The 21889-nt window shown below is 35.5% G+C and overlaps 1 protein-coding gene across 3 annotated transcripts in view; it reads left to right on the top strand.

The window, feature by feature from the left end:
* GSK3B (glycogen synthase kinase 3 beta) overlaps nt 1-21889 on the top strand; it is a 201717-nt gene that overhangs the window by 96365 nt on the left and 83463 nt on the right. For all 3 annotated transcript variants that reach the window (XM_038582957.1, XM_038582954.1, XM_038582956.1), the window contains exons 3-4: nt 105-188; nt 20770-20880. In XM_038582957.1, the coding sequence (XP_038438885.1) occupies nt 105-188; nt 20770-20880 (195 nt within the window). The remainder of the gene's footprint in view (nt 1-104; nt 189-20769; nt 20881-21889) is intronic.

Here is a 21889-nt window from a genome sequence, read left to right as displayed (position 1 = left end):
GCCTCCTCTTTGTATTGTTTGATGTTATGAAATCTTAGCATCTTAGTCAATATGGTGAATAGCATTTATCCTTTAAAAAATATTTTCATGTGTTTCCTTTTCAGAACCGAGAGCTCCAAATCATGAGAAAGCTAGACCACTGTAACATAGTCCGATTGCGTTATTTCTTCTACTCAAGTGGTGAGAAGGTAGGTCTTGCAGAAAGTACGTACTGAATATTGTGATAGTCATCATTCTCTACCCTATCCCCTACCCTAGCCCAACTTGCAGAAGTTTTGCTAATTGAGCCCTGGTGATTCTGAGCTCAAGATATAATCATTGAATCTCATTAGTTATGTCAGAAAATGTTTATGAAATGATAAAGGGAATGAATTTTTAAGAATTTTTCTCTTTTGGAATATTTGTCTTTAATTCTGTATTTATATACACACACACATATATTTTAAACCTTCTGTGTTCCTTACGTGCTCCTGGAGCCCCATGATAGTTCCACCTGTTATTAGAGGGTAGAAAATTATGTCATTTTAAGTAGAAGTATTGGAGGGAAAAGGGAAACAGCTTGTTATAAGTGGTCACTATTTATGATCATATGTAATTCTGTGAAAGCAAAGGATAATAATTAAAGGAGACTTTGTGCTGGGCATCCACCAACCCTTTTGGTCTTTCTGTTCAGATGACAGTAACTAATGCCATTGTGCTCATTGGAGTTTGAAGTGCAGAAGTCAGTTTCTTCTGTTTTACCTTCTACTTTCTGCCCATTCACTGTCCCTTCCCCCCAGATTCAATATTTTCCTTACATTTCTGCTTCACTGGTTTGGGATGAAAGGGCAGGGCAAATAATAAAGCACTTAATCTTTTTAGCTAAACAAAAATGACTTTGGATAAGTCCATTTAATATATTGGACCTCAGATTTCTGGTATATACTATCTAAAGTTCCTAGATCCATAATTCCTCTTGATTTCTAAGCCCAGTGTTCTTTTTACTTCATTTAACTATAATTTCCCAGTATACCAGTGTTTAACCGTTTTCCATTAAATTTTGTTTAGATTATTCCCTTAGAAGTTCTTTTTTTCATATCAAAGCCTATAATATGGGAAGGTACTTATGTATTAAGCCATGATTCTGATATACCTCTTGTAGATACGTAAATGTAATATATTTATATGTGTTTGTGTCAGTCATAGCTAATGTTTTAGCAACCATAATTAGCAAATTGGCTCCTTAGTGACTCTTATTTCTCAGGTGGTTATGTTAAGGACTGTAAGCCGTTGTAAAAAATACTTATAAGAGCTCTTTTGTTTCTAAAGCCAGTTTTGAGGTTCATGCTGCTTTTTTTTTTTTTTTTTAACATAGCAAACTGCCTGTTATGTCTTTAATCTTTAGTCTAGTTTTGACATGTCTTTACTTTTTCCTGTCTCTTCTCAAATAAAATTATGGAACATCTGTTATGTTCACAGCACTCTTATAATGGAATTTTGCATCCTCATGACTTTTTGTTATTAGATGCTACACATTATAATACCCCAGGGAGGAAAGTAAAGGTCAGAATTATTTGTTCCATGAACCACTGGATTACATAGAGATTGGTTTGCAAAGGTCTCCTTACAAAACCCCTAAACCTTTTCTCATGATTACTTTATTTATATAGTTTTCTCTGTATAGCAGACACTGTTTTTAGTACTTTATAAATATTAGCTCATTTAATGCTTATGAAGATAAAGAGCAGAAAAGGAAGAATGTCAAACTTTTGAATAAAGGTTCTATCTGATTTTGGTCTGGGGGAAACTTTGATCATAGTCTGCCCTCACTCTCACTTAATCCTGCCTTGGGAGTGATAGTAGACTGTTATCTGTGTACCCCAGAGGATAGATTTTCCTCCCTGTTGCTGTTCAGAACTGTTTTATCATCATAAATGGTTTTACAGATAAAGAGCAATTGAGAAGTCATTAAGCACAAAGTCTGGGTAACCAGAAAGACACTGAACCTCTATTATAAAAAAGAAATACACTTTCTAAAGTTTTATTTCTCTCAGAACTTTGTCTTAAGCTTTGTAAATTTTCCAAAGTGAGAAGAATGATTCCTCTTAATTTTGAATAGCTTCATTAAAAAAAACAAAACAAAAAAGCTGTGATATATTGCTGAAAATAATGATCCTTCCTTAACAAAAAAGGAAGGTTTTCTGAAGATATGCAGAAATACACAGGTTCAGGATCTCCCATAATCTTCTAGCCACCAAAAAGATGATTTCTTCTTGCCTAATTCATAATCTCCACTTCCGTTCTTCTGAATTGTTCTGGCAGGGCTAACATCACTCAAGACAGCCTGGGTGGCTCAGCTGTTTAGCGCTGACTTCAACCCAGGGCATGATCCTGGAGTCCCGGGATTGAGTCCCATGTTGGGCTTCCTGAATGGACCCTGCTTCTATCTCTGCCTGTGTCTCTGTGCCCCTCTCTCTCTCTCTCTCTCTCTCTCTCTTTCTTTGTCTCTCATGAATAAATAAATAAAATCTTAAAAAAAAAAAAAGATACCAGGTAGTAAATTAATATATCCCATATGAGAAGATGGGGATTGAGAGCTCAGGTTTGTAATTATCAGTTCTAATTCTTAAGAGTAAGTCACTGAGAATGAACTTAGAACTACAGTTTTGGAAAAGGATCTAAATGTCTTAGGAAATTCTTACAAATCTTTAAAGATGATTTCTCTCTGAATATGAAGTCCTATATTAGGTAGGCATTTTTCTAACAAGCATTAGGTATATATTAGAATTTTGAGGGAGGAAATAATAATAGTTCGAGATGCCTCTGGGACATGCAAATAGCAATGTCCATTAGATAGATACATGTTTGACTTCATAGATGGTAGAGGTGGTAGTGGAGGCTGGGGTGCTAAGAGGAGAAAGGACATTGACAAGGTTGGATTGATAAAGAGTCATATAGCCATGTGGTAGAGCTCTTAGGAGTTCTGGGAGGAGGGAGAAAGGATGTTGAGACCAGGGCAGTGAAGAACCAGATGATTGCCAAGTATTGCCTTCTAGTCCTAGAATGTGAGAACAGTCTTCATTTGGGAGAACTGAAAGAAACCAGTCCCTTTGGGTGGGATCCAGGTTTTTACTGCAAAGCAGTAAAAAACAAACAAATAACAACAAACAAAAAACTTCTGTGAAAAGACTGGGATTCAAAACTCCATGATGAGTTTCTTTTCAGGTTGTCGGAGAGCTTAGGGGAATGTCCGAACAGGAGATCGGTGGTCAGAATATATGCCTAAATGAAATGTGAAGAGGCAATTAAAGGGATGATTTTAGAAATTGTGAGGATGAGAAGAAAGAGTTCAGTGTTTAAAGATTATAAGGATGAAAGACTTGATTGATGGATGAGTTCAGTTGTATATGGGAATATTTAATAACTCTTTCATTGTCGTACTCCTCTCTCCTTCCCTACTATTTTCTTAGTCTCTTCTGTGCCTTTTGTCTCCTTCCTCTTGAATCTCTATTTACTGGGTTTTTTTTTTTTTTTTCACTCTGGGTTCTGGGTCTTTATTTTTTGGTCTCTGGGTTTCTTCCCTCTCTCTTGGTCTGTGACACCCCCTCAGATTTCTTTTTCCTCTTCAACTCTGGTGTCTGTCTCTCTCATTTACTTCCTCTGTGGATTTCGACCTCTTCTTTGGGTTACCTGTACCCCTCTGTTGTTGGGTTTCTAGATATTTCTTTGAATATCTGATCCTTCTGAGTCTTTGTATGGATTCTAATATGTCCTGAGGCTTCTTCATTCTTATTTTTGATGTTTCTTCATCCTTGACCAGACAAAAATATTTTTTAATATTTTGAAAGTATAGGCTTATGGTACTTCTGTGAATTCTGAGTTTTGTGTTTTTCAGTATCAGTATTTGGCAGTAGAAACTCCTTTCCCCCTAAATAAAATTTTATGAAGAATCTTACTCTGTAACTAGAACAGGTAAAAAGCAAAGTTGCTTTGGTTAAAACTGGGGTATATGGAACCAGCTGACATTGTCTTTCCTGAGTTGCAGCTCACCTCTGTAGAACCCAAGGATTCTGAAGGGTATAGTATGTAAACCACATTGTGTCTTTACAAGGAGCCTTAAATTTTACTTACCTTAATTGTTTTTTTAAAGAAAAATTTCTGTAAGTAACTTTACATGTGAGTATATTTTACCTGTGTTCATCATAGATTGATTACTTGAATAATAAAGAAATAGCCTTCCTTTAAAAAAAGCTCTCCCTCTTCTTGAATGAAAGGCAATTTAAGTAGCAAGGATGACAAATTGATTTCATTTCTCATGCCAGCTTTGTTCTATTGATAGTAACTGTGTAGAGGCCTGTGCAGAAGAAGATTCTATCACTGCTTCTGGGAGCAGAGAGAAGAATGCTGTGTTTGATTATACCTGTTTGTCATTAGCTCTGGAGAGGAAAGGGTAGAGGTGAATCTCTTCTGAAAATTAAAGAGCTCTGGGTTTTAGCTGGGTTTACATTCCCAGTTCTGCCATTTGATAGCAGTATGACTAGGCAAGATACTTACCTTAGTAAACCTTTTTCCCTTTCTGCTCTACAAAGTAGGGATTTTGTAAAAAAAAAAAAAAAAAAAAAAAAGGGTATAATGTTTAAGTGTTTATTATAGCATTCAGCATATAATTAACACTTAATAAACATTAACTTGCTACTTTACAAATTATTGTTTAATAATAACAAATATATATTGACACTTGCTATGCATCTGATGTTGTTCTAAGCACTTTACATGTACTTTATAACTAATTTAAACCTTACAGTCACCCAGTGAAGAATGGGTACTCTTATTATCCCCTGTTTTATAGAAGAAGAAACTGAGGCACGTGCAGTTAAGTTACCTGAGAGTCATACAGCAAGTTAGGAGTCAACTCTAGGCAGTCTTTCTCCAGGGTTTGTATAGTATGCTGTACTATTTAGCATAGAATGTATATTTTTCTGGGAGCAGTGTATGAGAAATAAAACATTTAAAAATATCTCAGTCACTGTTGGTAAACAAGGACAGGTTATATGGTGTCTACTTTGGAAAATTTTTAGAAAAGAATAAATAGCCTTCTGTTTTAGGACAATAATAGTAGTAGTAGTGATGATAATAGCCAAAACTTTAATGAGGTGCTTACTATATATACACCAGGCATTAATCTGAACTCTTCTGGGTTTTTTGGAAGACCTTGTGAAGAATTGTTAATTCTTTAACATGTTTGTTAGAATTTACCATTGAAACCATCTGGTCCTGGATTTTACTTTTTGGGGAAGTTTTGGATTACTGATTGGTTCAATCTCTACTTGTTACATATTTTTGTTGAGGTTTTGTGTTTTGTTTTGACTCAGTTTAATATCTGGTGTGTTTCCTTTAATTTATTTGTTTCATCTAGGCTTATCTAATTTGTTGGCACTCATTCTGCTATGGTCCTTTTAATTTCAGCAGTAATGTCCTCAACTTCAGTTCTGATGTTAGTTATTTCTGTCTTTTTTTGTCAGTTAGCTAAAGGCTGGTCAGTTTTTTGGAGCTTTTCAAAGAATCACCTTTTGATTTTCTTGAATTTTTTTGTTCTCTTATTTATTTATTTCTGGTCTAATCTTTATTATTTCCTTCCTTTAGCTAGTTTTTTTTAGTTTCCTCTTCTTTTCTAGTTCTTCAGGGTGTAATACTTGAGATCTTCTTTCTTAATGTAGGCATTTACAGCTCTAGATTTCTCACTGAGTGCAGTGAAGATAAACACTCAGAGGGTAGTATGTTGGATTTTTGTTTTCATTTATCTTAAGTGTATTCTAATGTTTCTTTATTTTTATTCTAATGTTTCTTTTTAAAGAATGTTACTTAATTTTCTCTTTGTCCTGTTGGTTTAGAGTGATACTTATTTTCCACACATTTGTGATTTTTTTCATTCTGTTATGGTTGGAGAAGATACTTCTAATTTCATTCTGTTATGGTTGGAGAAGATACTTTATATGGTTGCATTCATTTTACTGAGATTCAGTTTATTGAGATTTGTTTTGTTTCCTAATATATGGCCTATTCTGGATAATATCCTATGTGTACTTGAGAATAATGTGTATTCTTCTGTTTGGGGATAGATAGATAGATAGATAGACAGTCAGACAGACAGACAACAGATATCCTTTTGGTTTATAAAATTGTTTAGATCTTTCTATTTTATTTTATTTTATTTTATTTATTCATGAGAGACAGAGAGAGAGGGAGAAGCAGGCTCCATGCAGGGAGCCTGACATGGGACTCGATCCTGGGTCTCCAGGATCAGGCCCTGGGCTCAAGACGGCGCTAAACCGCTGAGCCACCAGGGCTGCCCGAGATATTTTCTTTATTATTCTTTTATCTAGATGTGCTGTCCATTATTGAAAGTGGTATATTAAAGTCTCCAACTATTGTAGAATTGTCTGTTTCTTCCTTCAATTCTGTCAGTATTTGCTTTATAAATTTGAGATTCTGTTGGTATATTATATATCTAATTTATGAATTGGCCTTTTTATCAAAATATGATGTCTTGGATTGCTTTTATTTTCTTTTTATTGTCACTGCCCTGGCTAGTACGTCTAGGACAATGTTGAGAAGAGATGAGAATAGACATCCTTATTTTGTTCCTGATTTCAGACTGTGACTGTGACTTCTTTGTAGATGTCATTTATCAGGTTCCCTTTTATTCTTCATTTGTTTAGCATTTCATAACATGTTGGATTTTGTCAAATACTCTTTATTCCTACATCTGTTGAAATGATTGTGTGTTTTTTTTTATCCTTTATTCTCTTACTAAGGTGATTTATGATAATTTTTTGAATGCTAAAACCTACTTGGCATTTCTGAAATTATCATTTGGTCATGATGTATAATCATTTAATACATTGCTTAGTAGTATTTTTTTTTAGAGGAGTTATGCTTGCATCTATATTCATAAGGGATATTGATTAGTAGTCTTGTGTGTGTCCATCTGCCCCCATCCCCTTCTGCTCCCTGATGGTTTTGGTATGGAGTAATACTGGCTTCATAGAATGAATTGGGAAGTGTTTTCCTCTCCTCCCTCCCTCCCTCCCTCCCTTCCTCCCTTCCTTCCTTCCTTCCTTTTTCTTTTTTGAAGGTTTTTGTGAAGAACTGGTATTAATTCTTCCTTAAAAGTTTGGTAGATCTTTCCAGTGAAGCCATCAATATACCCAGGCACTCTCTGTGGGAAGTTTTAAAATTACCAATTCAGTTTCTTTACTTGTGATAGATGTATTTAGATTTTCTATTCCTTTGTCCATTTTGGCAATTTGTTCATTTTATTTAAATTATCTTATTTATTGACACAAAGTTTTTCATACGTTTCCCTTAATTTTTTTTTATTTCTGTAAAGTCAGTTATGTCCTTCTTTGATTCTGGTTTTCATAATTTAAGTCTTTTTTCCCCTACTTTGTCAGTCTAGCCAAATTTTGTCAATTTTCTTGATTTCTTTTTTTGTTTTAATGAATCAACTTTTGGTTTCATTGATTTTTTTAAATTACTTCTCTATTCTGTAATTTACTTATTTCTGTTCTCTTTGTCATTTCCTTCCTGCAGCTTGTTGTTGGTTTATTTTGCCCTTTCTTTTGTAGTTTCTTAAGAGTCTTGATTTGAGATCTTTTTAATGTCACTTATTGGTCAGAAGTTGTGCTTTGAGTTCTCTTAGCCAGTTATATTTTTATCCTTTACCATTGGATGTGTGAGTGGCCTGGGTGCTGCTTCTCAGGTCAGGGAATTTATATTTGCTACAAGTCTAATGAGATGCTAATAGCTTAGAATTTCCTCTCTGATTGCTCCTGAGAAGATGCAGCCTTGAGCATTCACGTCCTTTCTGACTGCCAGGGATAAATGTGATTTTATTTCCTGGAAGTTGCTCTTGGGTCAGAGTAGCTTGTTGTTCAGTCAATGTTTGATCTGAGGTTGCTTGTAAATCCTTCTGCCAGTAATGCTTTTACCATGTGTTGATGTATCTTTGTGCAACTTGGGAATGCTTTGTTTCCCCTATATCCTGCACAGACTAGCACCTGTGCATATCCTTAATGACCTCCAGAGATGACTGTTACCAAATAGGCTCTTTTTGGCTATCACTTTGCTTGTTTCTTTTCAACTTCTGATGCCTTGCCTGTTTGCTTGTGTCAGGAACCTACCAGCCTGTACAAGGGTCTCCATTGTTTTTAGACAATGCCCATAGGCATGGTGTTTTCCCTACTGTGTTACAAATCAAATCAATCTCTATAGGTAGAGCTAGCCTGTCTTTTTCTCTCTGGACAGAATCCCTATTCTACTGCACTAGAACTCAGTATGAAGACTCAGTTTTTCCAGAGTAACACCCCCACTTTATGAGTAAGCAATGGAGGATGGACAGTGGCAGCCCCTGTTCTTCACACCTTGCTACTCCAGCATAGGCACTCTGCCCTATGAGCAAGTTAAAGGTGACACTCTCAGGTCCCCAGCCTACTATTCCTGGAGTAGAGGTTCTGAGTTCGTTTTGGGGACTGGGTGGGGAACAGAAGACAAAATCCTCTTGGCTCTGCCCAGCCAGAATAGATCTTTTGCAACTTGAGACACAGCCTGTCCCTTCTGGGATGATATCATAGCCTCAGACTAGAGCTGAGAGGAGAGGAAGCTTATCCATCTTATTGACCACATCTGCCTGGAGTAAGTGCTGGGAAGAACTTCCCAAACATGGAAGTAAGATATCAGGGTAAGGGAGCAGATCGTCACTAAAATGCCACAGACTCTTGCTGTTCTTATTGAGATTTGACTCTTCATTTGCTGTATGCCCTTAGAAAAACTACTAGATACTTTAAAATTTTTTTTAATTTTACCAGTTAAATTTTTGCTCTGCTAAGGAAATCTCCTGTGCTCTCTACCATTCCAGAAGTCCTGCTCAACCACTTATTTCCTACATTTTGTGGACTGCTTAGTGAAATTGTTATGCTAGATAGGAAAGATGAATAAAATAGACTTCCAGCAATAGTGAGTTCATATTGTATTGCAGAGGGATAGACTGAAAAGGAATAATTGAATATATGCTGATTGTCTTCTGTTTTGTTTACTTCATCAGTAAGTAAATTTTAAGTAAGCACAATAAGTTAGTACCAGTGTATTAATACATTATAAAACATACACTAATTTAAAACATCAAGTAAATATGCCATATATATGATAATTTTTATCAGATTCATATTCTTAGAGATATTCTTTTGATTACTGTGGAGATTACATAATATCTTAAATCATGAATAAAACACTAATTTTTAGTCAAATCTTATTCATAAAGGTTGTAAGAGTTTGGGTTTTCATCAGAAGTGTATGATGGTGCATGCATATTGGACATGACCCTATTCCAAAACCTAGTTTCCTCAGATTGAATTTTCCAATTTGTTGGATGAACAATTATTATTCGTTATTATTTTTATTATATATCTTTAATTATGAATGGGCTTGCATATCTTAATTTTTATTAGCCATTGGTAGGACCATTATTGGCCATTTATTTATGTCCCTTTACATTTTTTTTCTGTTGGATTGTTAGTTTTATTGACTTAGATCATAATTAATGAGCTGTTTGCATTTTAAACAAAAACTATCCTTTGCCATGTGTAAGCAGAAATATTTTTGCAAAATTGTCAGATTTTTAAAAATTATACTTGACAATGTTTAGTTTCAGCGTAAAACTTAGTATTCAACAATTATATACATTACAAAATGCTCACTATACCTGTCACCATACAAAGTTATTACAGTATTATTGGCTATATTCCCTATGCTGTACTTTTCATCCTGTGACTTACTTATTTTATAGTTGAAGTTTGTACCTCCTAACACCTATTTCACTTGTCCCCCACCCCCCTCCCCTCTGACAACCATCAGTTTGTTTTCTGTATTTAGTAGTCCTTTTCTGTTTTGTTTGTTTTGTTTTTTAGATTCCACATTTAGGTGAAATCAAACAGTATTTGTCTTTCTCAGTCTGACCAACTTCACTTAGCATAATACTCTCCTGGCCCATCCATGTTGTCATGAATAACAAGATTTCATTATTTATTTTATGGCTGAGAAATATGTCATTGTGTATATATACCACATCTTTTTTATCCATTCATCTACTGATAGACACTTAGGTTGCTTCCATAGCTTGACTGTAGTAAATACTGCTGCAATAAACATAAGGGTACATATATCTTTTCAAATTCTTCAGGTAAATACCCAGAAATAGAATTGCTGGATTGTATGGCAGTTCTAGTTTTAATTTTTGAGGAATCTCTGTGCTGTTTTCTACAATGGTTGCACCAGCTTACATTCCCACTAACAGTGCATGAGAATTCCTTTTTCTCCACATCCTTGCCAACACTTGTTAATTCTTATCTTTTTGATACTGAACTGGTGTGAAGTGATGACTTATTTTTGTTTTGATTTGCATTTCCCTGACAATTAGTGATGTTGAGTATCTTTTCATGTGCCTGTAAGCCATCTCTATGTTTTCTTTGGAAAAATGTCTATTCAGGTCTTATGCCTATCTTTAATTGCATTATTTGTTTTTTTTGGTGTTAAGTTGTTGTATGATTTCTTTGCATATTTGGGATATTAACTCCTTCTCAGATACATCACTTGCAAATATCTTCTCCCATTCTGTAGTTTGCTGTTACATTGATGGTTTCCTTCACTGTGTAAAAACTTCTTAGTTTGATGTAGTCTCAATTGTTTATTTTTGCTATTATTGACCTTGCCTAAGGAGATGGATCCAGAAAAATATTGCTAAGGCTGATGTCCAGGAATGTACTGCCTGTGTTTTCTTTCAGGAGTTTTATAGTTTATGTAAGAAAGTGGTCTAGTTTCACTCTTTTGCTTGTTCAGTTTTCCTAGCACCATTTATTAAAAAGATTGTCTTTTCCCCATTGTATATTCTCACCTCCTTCATAATAGATTAATTGACCATATAAAGGTAGGTTTATTTCTGGGCTCCCTGTTTTCTAAACATTGATCTATTTGTTTATTTTTGTACCAGTACTGTACTGTTTTATTATAGCTTTGTAGTATAGTTTGAAATCTGGGATTGCAATACATTGAGCTTTGTTCTTCTTTATCAAGATTGCTTTGGCTATTTGGGATATTTTGTGGTTCCATAAAAATGTTAGGATTATTTCTTCTAGTTATGGTTTTTTTTTTTCTAGTTTCTTTGGAATTTTGATAGGCTTTGGAATGAATCTGTAGATTGCTTTGGATAGTGTGGACATTTTAACAATTTTCTTCCAGTCCGTGAGCATGGACTCTTTCCGTTTCTTGGTGTCATCTTTAATTTCTTTTTTTAGTGTTTTATAGTTTTCAAAGTACAGGTCTTTTACCTCCTTGGTTAAATTTATTCCTAGGTATTTTATTCTTCTTGATATAATTATAAATGGGATTGTTTTCTTAATTTCTCTTTCTGTTATTTTGTTACTGGTGTATAGAAATGCAACAGATTTCTATATATTTTGTACCCTGCAACTAATGGAATTCATTGAGTAGTTTTTTTGTTTTTTTTTTAAGATTTTATTTATTTATTCATGAGAGACACAGAGAGAGAGAGGGAGTCAGAGACACAGGCAGAGAGAGAAGCAGGCTCCCTGCAAGGAGTCCGATGTGGGACTCCATCCCAGATCCTAAGATCACGCCCTGAGCTGAAGGCAGATGCTCAACCACTGAGCCACCCAGGTGTCCTTCATTGATTAGTTCTTTTTTTTTAATTAATTAATTTATTTATGATAGTCACACAGAGAGAGAGAGAGAGAGAGGCAGAGACACAGGCAGAGGGAGAAGCAGGATCCATGCACCGGGAGCCTGACGTGGGATCCGATCCCGGGTCTCCAGGATCGCACCTTGAGCCAAAGGCAGGCGCCAAACCGCTGTGCCACCCAGGGATCCCCATTGATTAGTTCTAATAGTTTTTTGGTAGACAAAAAAGTTGTCATTTTTTAAATTAGGCTCTGGTTTTGTTGTTTTTTTCAGAAAGTAGTATAGAAGTTTTACATTTTTATGTAATCTAATTAGCATTATTTTCCTTAATAGCTTATAGATATTTCGTCCTCTAAGATTGCAGACACACACATGTTTTCATCTGGTAGATTTATAGTTTTTTAAAAAACTTTTGAGAGTTTTGTTATTTATTTTATGTTAATGGAATGAGATGAGGATGAAACTTACCATAATCTTGAATGCCAAGTGCCTGTCTCCTATTCCCCATTCCCATCTTCCATTTCTCCCAAGCAAAAGAGATGCTTGTATATATTTTGTTTATTCACTCCATTAATTTCCTAATTCATACCCACTGTACAGTTAGTGTTATTACCATTTTTAGCCAGCCTGGCGCACACGTTGGAGAAAAGGCATCCATTTTCAAGTTCTTGTTTGTTTGTTGGGGTTTTTTTTGCTAGTCCTAGTTCCCTAACCCAATTCTGAGGAGAATCCTGGGCTATCATGATACTTTATTGAATGTCTTATTACTGGATTCTATGGATTCTATGATATGCTGCTTCACATCTCATCAAATTTTTAGAGTTATAGCATGATTCTACTTAAAAACTGCAGCCTCAAGTAATTTTGTTTCCTTGACCTCAAAAGTCATCTGGGGATAAGGGCATCATAGTAGTACCTGATTTAGAAATGTAGGATGGAATTGACCTGGTTCTTGTCTTAGTTGTTGCTAGATGTGATCAAAATTTTGTCATTTAAATTTCTTTCTGAATAAATGGTTTTAGAATGGAGTTTATAAAGGAGTGGTAATGAAAAATTAGAGAGTAGTTTATTAAGAAAAGTGATAACTTGGAAAACTGAACCACTGAGAGAAATACTCCCTAAATCGTACATCATGTAATTTCTTTGGAGATTTCTGAATAAGATCCTTTTTTTTTTTTGGTGGCAAAATTCATTTTAAAGGATTTCTGGCATGATTCCTTAGCAAATTTTTTGGAAGCAATTTTTTTTTGGAAGCCTATTCTTTGAAATTAATACTTTCTCATTTTGTGAGTAGACTGTTTTCAGGTATCTCCATCTAAGTGATACTTTTTACATGTTGTATTTTTATATTTGGCTTTTTAAGCTTAGAGCTAATCTGTGAGTATTCAAATACTCTGTCCAATAACCTAAAAGAGAGTGATTACATTAAGAAAACAGCAGACGTGGGATATTCCAGAAAATTACAAGTGATAGAAATGCTGAGTCCTGGTCCCTCTTCCTTCTCAAAATATTAGCATGCTTAGTCCCATGAATTGTTTTTTGCATATATCTCCAAACAAAACTATCTTTGGAATGTGAAAGTGTTAGTATTTTCTCTACCGTGATGATGTTTCCTAGTGATAGGCCCTCTCTCCTCTATTATTCCTGTGGCTATTTAATTTACATGATTATAAGTTTAACAGGAGCATTTAAAGAACATGATATTGTTGAGCCCATTTATTTCAAATCAAGATCAGTGGTAGTTTATTAGTCGGTTGTTTTGGTTTCCAGTCTTAGAACCCCTTTAGATTTTTTTAAGTAGATTTGATTTGAATACAAACATAAAGCAGTGAAATGAAAGGTAGTTCATAGTGCCTTAAAGTATAATGAGATACCTTCAGTGTCTCAGAAAATGAAGGTATTCGGGTTCCTGGGATTGGCCCTGCTTTGGCCTCCCTGCTCAGTGGGGAGTCTCCTGCTCTACTCTCCTCTCTGCCCTTTCATCCTGCATGCACACGTGTGTGCCGTCTTTCAAATAAATAAATCTTTTTAAAAAGTGAAAATATTCAAAATGACAGTTTTAATTTAAAAAAATATTTTTAAAGATTTATTTATTTGAGAGAGAAAGAGCACGGGAGGGAGGGGCAGAGGGAGAGAGAACCTCAAGCAGACTCTGAGCTGAGCACAGAGCCCAATGCGGGAGCTCCATCTCATGACTGAGATCATGACCTGAACCAAAACTAAGAGATGCTCAACAGACTGCACCACTCAGGTGTCCTCAAAATGGCAGTTTTTAAATTTTTTAAAATTTTTATTTATTATAGTCATACACAGAGAGAGAGAGAGGCAGAGACATAGGCAGAGGGAGAAGCAGGCTCCATGCACCGGGATCCTGACATGGGATTCGATCCCGGGTCTCCAGGATCGTGCCTTGGGCCAAAGGCAGGCGCTAAACTGCTGCGCCACCCAGGGTTCCCAGTTTTTAAATGCATATGATCATTTATACTGTACCTACAAAATGGATAGACCTCCTGTATGGTTCTAAAGAAATTGTAAGTTTTTGGTAATTGAGTGAATATATGAGCAATATATATGAGCAAAAGATAAGTTCATGTTAATCTGCAAAGTAGTAGTCTATAATTTAGGCTCCCATTTTCTTATAGGGTAGTAGATTAGAATATTCAGCCTATGACAGACATGGTTTCTTTAACCTTCCTTTGATGTATTCTACGTTGTCAATATTATGAATAAAACACATTGCCTAAAAATGGATGTCTTCAGTATGTCAAATGAAGCCTGAATTGTGCAGACCAGAATTACCTTTACTGATCTGAACACAATACTTTAGCTCTAACCTAATATTGCGTTAAGTTTTTCATTAACTGCATCTCAGTGTTGATTGTCTTCTGAGTTCTCTTCAGTTACACCTCTCATTTATTTTCCAGCTGAGTTACTGTCAAGTCTTATCTGTCATTCTACATAATAAATAGATACTTTGAGTTTAATCATAGGGTTTTATATTATATTGTAGGTTTGGCGTAGCTTTCCATACTATTAGAATTCTTTAAATTCTTATTTGGTCTTCCATTTTAAGCCATTCATAGGTTTGTGTCAATCTTTGGTAGTTATGTTAAAATCAGAAATTGTCAGCTGACTGCCAGGTTCATCCCCTGATGTGTTTTATTTGGCTAGCCCTTCTGTTAATATTTTTATGAATTGTGATGCTTTTAGTTACATTTAGTACTATCTGATTTATCAACCACTACCCCTTACTGCATTACACATTTTAGCTTCGCACATTTACATTTGTTCCTTAGTCATTGAAGGCATTTGCTTTTGCAACCCCTAATATATGAAATCATATTGAAAATATTGTAACACAGCACTATATACATCTTTAGGTCATTCATAAATATAGTGTGGTTAACTTTGTCAAATGACTTATTACATCTGTGTTATTGATCTTTCTGAAACCCAAGACTCACCATTCCTTCAGTTGTTTGTACACATTACTTCAGTACCAATTTGGTATTCTATTTATGTATTCCTTTTATTAGACCTTATCTTCACTTAGAACTTCTTGTCTAAATCTCGATCTCTGAAATTTTCTTCTCTTAGCCTACAGCATTACTTTTGCTGCCTTTAGTTCTACATATGACTTCATTTCTTATTTTACAAGGAAGGTCATCAGACATACACTTATTTTACTTATGATTCTTTCTAACTGAATCGTTTATTTATATGTACAGGAAGAAAAATGTGGTATCGTTTCTTTCTAAAGATGACAGTAGTGAAAATTTGAACCTTTATAATTTCCCAAGTAATATGCTTAAGGAGCTTTTTATAGATTATTTCTTATAATTTCAAGACAATCTTTTTAAAGTAAATGCCATCATCAGCATGATTTTACAGGAAACAGACTGAAAGAAGTAACTTGCTTGTGGTCACAGAACTTGTACTAGCAGAATTTGGCCTTCTGTGCTTTGTGTGACTAATGTTAACTTTGCCTTTTAATTGCTCTGTATAGCACTCTGTTCTTATTTCTCTTTTCTCATGATGTTCTAGAACATTGCTTTATCAGTTATCCCTTTTCTTATCTTTCTAATCACTTTATTCCATCCTTATCCTAAACTCAGCCTACAAATAAATTTGGATCTCTTTTAGACATTTAAAAGATACAAATGAAGAGCACATCAATTTCTGTACAATCTCTCTTCGATTTTTGCTCTCCCCAAGTTATCAGCTCCCAGCTTTCTTTTCACTTTTCACCATTAGGGATTTTGTAAGAGCAAACTTAATTTGCTGCCTCCAATTCCTCACCTGCCATCTGCTCACTCTTGATCTCATTGTAGGTTGGTTGCTACTGGAACCATGGTCTGAAACTGTCCTTTCCAGGACTGTCACTGTACCACTGAGTCAGATCTTACAGCCTTCTCAGTCCTTATCCCTCCTGCTGATGAAACACTTCGCTGTCCTACATTTTATCATTATTGAAATTTCTTTGCTTTTTCATGCCTCTTAGTTCTGTTTCTTAGTCTTTACAAAGTTATCCCCTAATGTAATCTGCTTCTTGAGATTGGCATTTTCCAGTATTCCACACTCAGTCTCTTCTCACTCTCTTACTGTACATACTCTTCTTGGGTGAGTGAGGCTGTTTTCATAGTTTTAGCTGTTGTCTAGATCTCTAGACATACTCCATTTTTTTCCCCTGAGTTTTGACTTGAACTGCTTTTCCAGCTACCTGTGGAATGTAGCTGCCTAAATGTTTAGAGATCCGTGATCCATTAAGTAAGTTATAACTTTTCCCCTCACACCCTTTTCCTCTTTTTGCTTTCCCTGTTTCATTATCTGCCTTGTCACTCACGTTTAGAGACTTGTTTAATTAATTCCAACTTCTTTGCTTCTCAGATTCTCTATTACTCTCATGTTTATGTAGCCAATATACTTGCCCCTTCCATCCTTCCTTTTCTTTCAGTCCTTACTGCCTAGGCCCTGATGTAGGTCTTGGATACTTGTAGGAGGTTTCTAAATGCTCACACTGCTTTCACTCTCACCTTCTGAAATTCCCCCCTCTCCATACCCACTTTTCTTAGTGCTGTTTTAGTTAAAGCAGACCTATAAGACTGTCATCCTAATACTTAAATGATGTTTGTTGCTTTTGAGCTTAATTTATTCAGCAAATATTTCTTGAGTACCTACTATATGTCAGATGGAGAAGAGTGGTGAACAAAACAGACAAAAATCTTATCTCTCATTGAACTTAGTCTAGTTGAGGGGGGAAGCAAACAATACAGAGTAAACTATGTGGTTAGAAAATGATTAAGTATCATGGGGAAAAATAAAGTAGGGAAAGCAGGTAGGAGTATGAGGTGGAAAAATTGGGGAAAGCCACTCAGTAACAGTAACATTTTAGCAAAGATTTGAGGGTGTTGAGGCAAGTGCCAGTGTGTATATCTGGGGGAAAATATTCCAGGCTGAAGCAGTGATCAGTATAAAGGCCCTGCATGTAAAAGCCTGCCACATGTGTTCAAGAAACAGCAGGAAGTTATAGTCAGTAGAAGTGAGCAAGCAACAGTAGAGTAGAGGACAGGAAAATAAGTATGTATGTGTGGAGGACCTTGTAGACCACTTATGAGAATAAATCTTAATGAGGTGGAGTGGAAGAGCTACAATCTAACTTTTGTTGATGTTAGACTAAAGATGTAAAGATGAAAGCTGGGATACCGTTTAGGAGGGTATTGCAACAATCCAGGTGAAGTGATAGTGGTTCAGACAGGATTGTAGCAGTGACAATGGTAAGAAGTGGTTGGATCCTAAATAAATTTTAAAGATAGAACCATTAATACTTTTTTTTGGTGTATGTATATGTGTGAGAGAAAGAGGGGGTCAGGAATTAATAGTAATTCTCAGGTTTTTAGCCTAAGCAATGTCAAGTACACAATTTGACATACTAGTCTGGGGTTAAAAGCAGAGGTCCAGCATATATATGAATTTAGGAGTCATCAGTATAAAGTAGTATCGGACTGGATGAGATCATCACGTGAATGAGCTTACATAAAGAACAGAGACCTGACTGAGCCCTGAAATCCTCCATTTCTTAAGAGAGAAAGGAGATGGAGAGCAAGAAGAGTGATCTTTAAGTAAGATGAAAACCAGAAGAATATTGTGTTTTAGAATCTAAGTAAAGCAAATATTCAAAAGAAGGGAACATGATCCAACTATGTTAAATGATAGTGCTAAGTCAAGTAGAAAGGAAAGATAAGATGATGACTGAAAACTGGCATTGGATTCAGCAACAAGGAAATTATTGATCTTAAGGAACAATTCTGGTGGAGCAGTGGTGATGAAGTCCTGTTGGAGTGAGTTTTGGAGAAAATGAGAAGAGACTGGTATTGGAGAATACCAGTTTAGACATCTCTCTGGAAGAATTTTACTGATAAGGAGGCCAGAAAATATGGTGATAATTAGCACATTAGAAAGAGTTTTCTGCTCTTCTTCGGCGCCGCCTGCGGAGGTGGCAGTTACCGATTGCTGGACATCATGGCTGCCCTCAGACCTCTGGTGAAGCCCAAGATCGTTAAAAAGAGGACCAAGAAGTTCATCCGGCACCAGTCAGACCGGTATGTCAAAATTAAGCGCAACTTGCGGAAACCCGGAGGCATTGACAATAGGGTATGCAGAAGATTCAAGGGCCAAGATCTTGATGCCCAACATTGGTTATGGGAGCAACAAGAAAACAAAGCATATGCTGCCCAGTGGCTTCCGGAAGTTCCTAGTCCACAAGTCAAGGAGCTTGAAGTGCTGCTGATGTGCAACAAATCTTACTGTGCAGAGATTGCTCACAATGTATCCTCCAAGAACTGCAAAGCCATTGTGGAAAGAGCAGCCCAGCTGGCCATCAGGGTCACCAATCCCAATGCCAGGCTGCGTAGCGAAGAAAATGAATAGACAGCTTATGTGCGTGTCATATTTGTGTTAATAAAACCATAAAACTACCAAAAAAAAAAAGTTTTCTTTTTAACAATGGGAGAAATAGCAGGGAGTTTGTAATGCTCCCACAGAGAGAGAAGAATTAATGGAGAGAGAGAGGAAAATTCCTGAAGCACTGATTGTGATTAAGAATAGCAGAATAGTTTTTTGGGTTTTTTGTTTTTTGTTTGTTTTTGCTTTGTGTTTATTTTTATTTTGTGTGTGTGTGTGTGTGTGTTTTTACATGTAGCAGAGTTTACCTTAAAAAGGAGCTTAGTCACTTTATCTTAGGGAAAGAAAGGAGGAGTATATGGGGTTAGATGCTGTAGGTAGGCATAAGTAGTCGTGCAAGCAAGGTCATCAGCTGAGGGTGAGGATGGGAAGAGAGGTATTTGGAGGTTGAAGTGAAAGAAGAAATCAAGTACTTTGAAAAAGTGAATGGACTAGGCAAATATATGATTGCTGGGCCAATTGAATTTCTTGATGTTGAATTTCATGTGAAACCAAGCAGCACAGTTTTAGGTTTCTTTGTAGCCATGTTCAACAATTTGGGTACTGGCATGGAATGAGTGGGCAGCTGGATTTAACCAGGGTTATGGTTTACCAAACGGATATGACAGAAGGCTCTATGCTAGAGCAGAATTGGCACACTTTTTCTTAAAGGGCCAGATAGTAAATATTTTTGGTTTTGCAGGCTGTGGTCTCAGTTATAACTACTCAGCTCTGCTGTTGTAGCCCCAAAGCAGCCATAGACAGTATTTATGTGAATGAGCATTGCTATGTTCCTATAAAACTTTATTTATAAGAACAGGCAGCAGGCCTTTGCTAGTTGTTTCCGACCTCATTGTTAGAGAGTAAGGATAATGGTAGACCATGAAATTTGAAGCTGGATATGGAGAGCAGAGAGGAGAACATGGAAGAGTGAGGGATAATGAAAAGGTAGTAGAATCAATGGCATGTTGTCTCACTAAATCATTTCCTGAGCTCTGCTGTATTCATTGACGCCACATCTTGAATATAATTTCTCTATGCCATTAATGCTCCTTTCATACTCAATTTAGATGTCATCTCTTTTATACCTCCACCTTTACCTCCTCTGCAGTGGCTACTGACATATAGAAACTGCTCAATAAATGCTGAAAATTGAAATTCTTCACTTCATTTTGGTAGGTAACATGATTTCAAATTGGGAAGATGGTGAAAGTTTGTTTACCTACAGATTTTTCCCTTTAGTAGCCAATTCTAGACTTGAACATAGTGGTTCTCAACTTTGTTTTCTGCTCAGTTTACCTATCAGATATTATTCACAAGAACAGAGTAAGGATAGCACTCTGTTTCTCTTTCCTACTTGGTACTTAGCTGGAATTCCCTTCTTTCTCTCCACTGATCTTGGATTGGTGTCTTTAGGCTGCTGAGAAAGGATGTTTAAACATATGACCTGCAATAAACTTGTAAGTATGGTAACTTGCTGCCTTACAAATTGTTCTTTTTCTTTCAGTTACTTGTAGAAAACAGGTGGTTATTCTATTAATTATAGGCCATCAGATAATCTTTTTTGTAGGGTTAGAGAAATTTTGAAGAACATCTAATACAAATTTTCATATTCTAGTTGAAGGAACCGAAGCCTAGAGAGATTAAGTGACTTGCATATATTAGTTAGCAGCAGAGCAAGGGCCAGAATCTAGCTCTCAATTCAGTACTCACTCTACTACCACGACAGCTTTCCTGATAGGATATGAGGGCACTGATTCACAGACTAGAAAATATGAAATTTTGTGACAGGTAATTCCTCGAATATCTTATTACCAAAATAATAGTTTAAATATAATTGGGAATCTTAACAGAATTGAAATGGCTATGTTTTTTTCCATGAAATTATTAGTAAAAAGGTGCGGTAGATGTGTTTTTACAATTATGGTTTTATTCTGAATGACTTTTATATAATTAAAATTGAATGCATGTATCTTTTCTTAAAAGTCTGAGTAAGTGAAAAAAAATCGGAATAAGTGATTATATAGAGATTTTACTCTGAATATTTAAAAGACTAGCTTCTAATTTTTTTTTCTCTTTCTTTTCAATAAACTCTTTCAGAAAGATGAGGTCTATCTTAATCTGGTGCTGGACTATGTTCCGGAAACAGTATACAGAGTTGCCAGACACTATAGTCGAGCCAAACAGACGCTCCCTGTGATTTATGTCAAGGTATGTAAAAATGGAACAATTTCCCATATTAAAAAGTATTTAATATGAACCAAGGAAAGTATTGGATATGTTTTAACTGTATTATTGCATATAATACCAAGGGGGGAAAGCTGCAAAAGTAGATATTGCTAAAGCTTCATTAAATTCTTGTATAGGGATCCCTGGGTGGCGCAGCGGTTTGGCGCCTGCCTTTGACCCAGGGCGCGATCCCGGAGACCCGGGATCGAATCCCACGTCGGGCTCCCGGTGCATGGAGCCTGCTTCTCCCTCTGCCTGTGTCTCTGTCTCTCTCTCTCTCTCTGTGACTATCATAAATAAATAAATAAATAAATAGTAAAAAAAAAGTAAAAAAATTCTTGTATAATTTTAAAGTGTGAAACCTTCACCTTTTAAACTTTCATAACTCATGTATTAAGATACTTTTCTGACAAGTAAATTTTTTCACAGACATTTAATGCATTTTAATTTTGCTGACCATAGCACTTTTTATAACATTATAAAAAATATATATATGATCAGATTAAACATTATATTGCCATTTGTAGATACATTGTAACTGTAGCTAAAATTTAAACATTCTGTAATTTTAAGTATGTACAGACTCTATGAAGGTGTTATTTTTTTTACTACCTAATGTCATCTTCTGTGAAAGAACTCCTGACAGAGTGACTAGGAATTTATCCAGAATAATTCTGATTAAAGTTGTGATTGCTGATTAGAAACATTATTATCATCATTATTATCATTATTAGATTGTTCGGATCTTTAAAAAAATTTGTCGAAGTATGGTTGACACTCAGATTATTAGTTTTTAACCATTGATGTGAAAATTAACTAGGAGTAAGTTTCAAAGTCTGGTTATCTAAATATAATTTCTTGCATTTTATCCTTTATAGAAATGACTCTAGAAAATAAAATGACATTGACTCTGAATGTTTTAAGATTAAGTATTGAATTTTACTTAATAGTTAGAATTTTAAAGTTTATAGTGATAAAATTGGTACCAAAG

The sequence above is a fragment of the Canis lupus genome, chromosome 33, assembly GCF_011100685.1.
Source record: "Canis lupus familiaris isolate Mischka breed German Shepherd chromosome 33, alternate assembly UU_Cfam_GSD_1.0, whole genome shotgun sequence".
Taxonomy (NCBI): Eukaryota; Metazoa; Chordata; class Mammalia; order Carnivora; family Canidae; genus Canis; species Canis lupus.
Note: the sequence above shows the minus strand (reverse complement) of the source record. Positions and strands in the feature narration are given on the sequence as shown.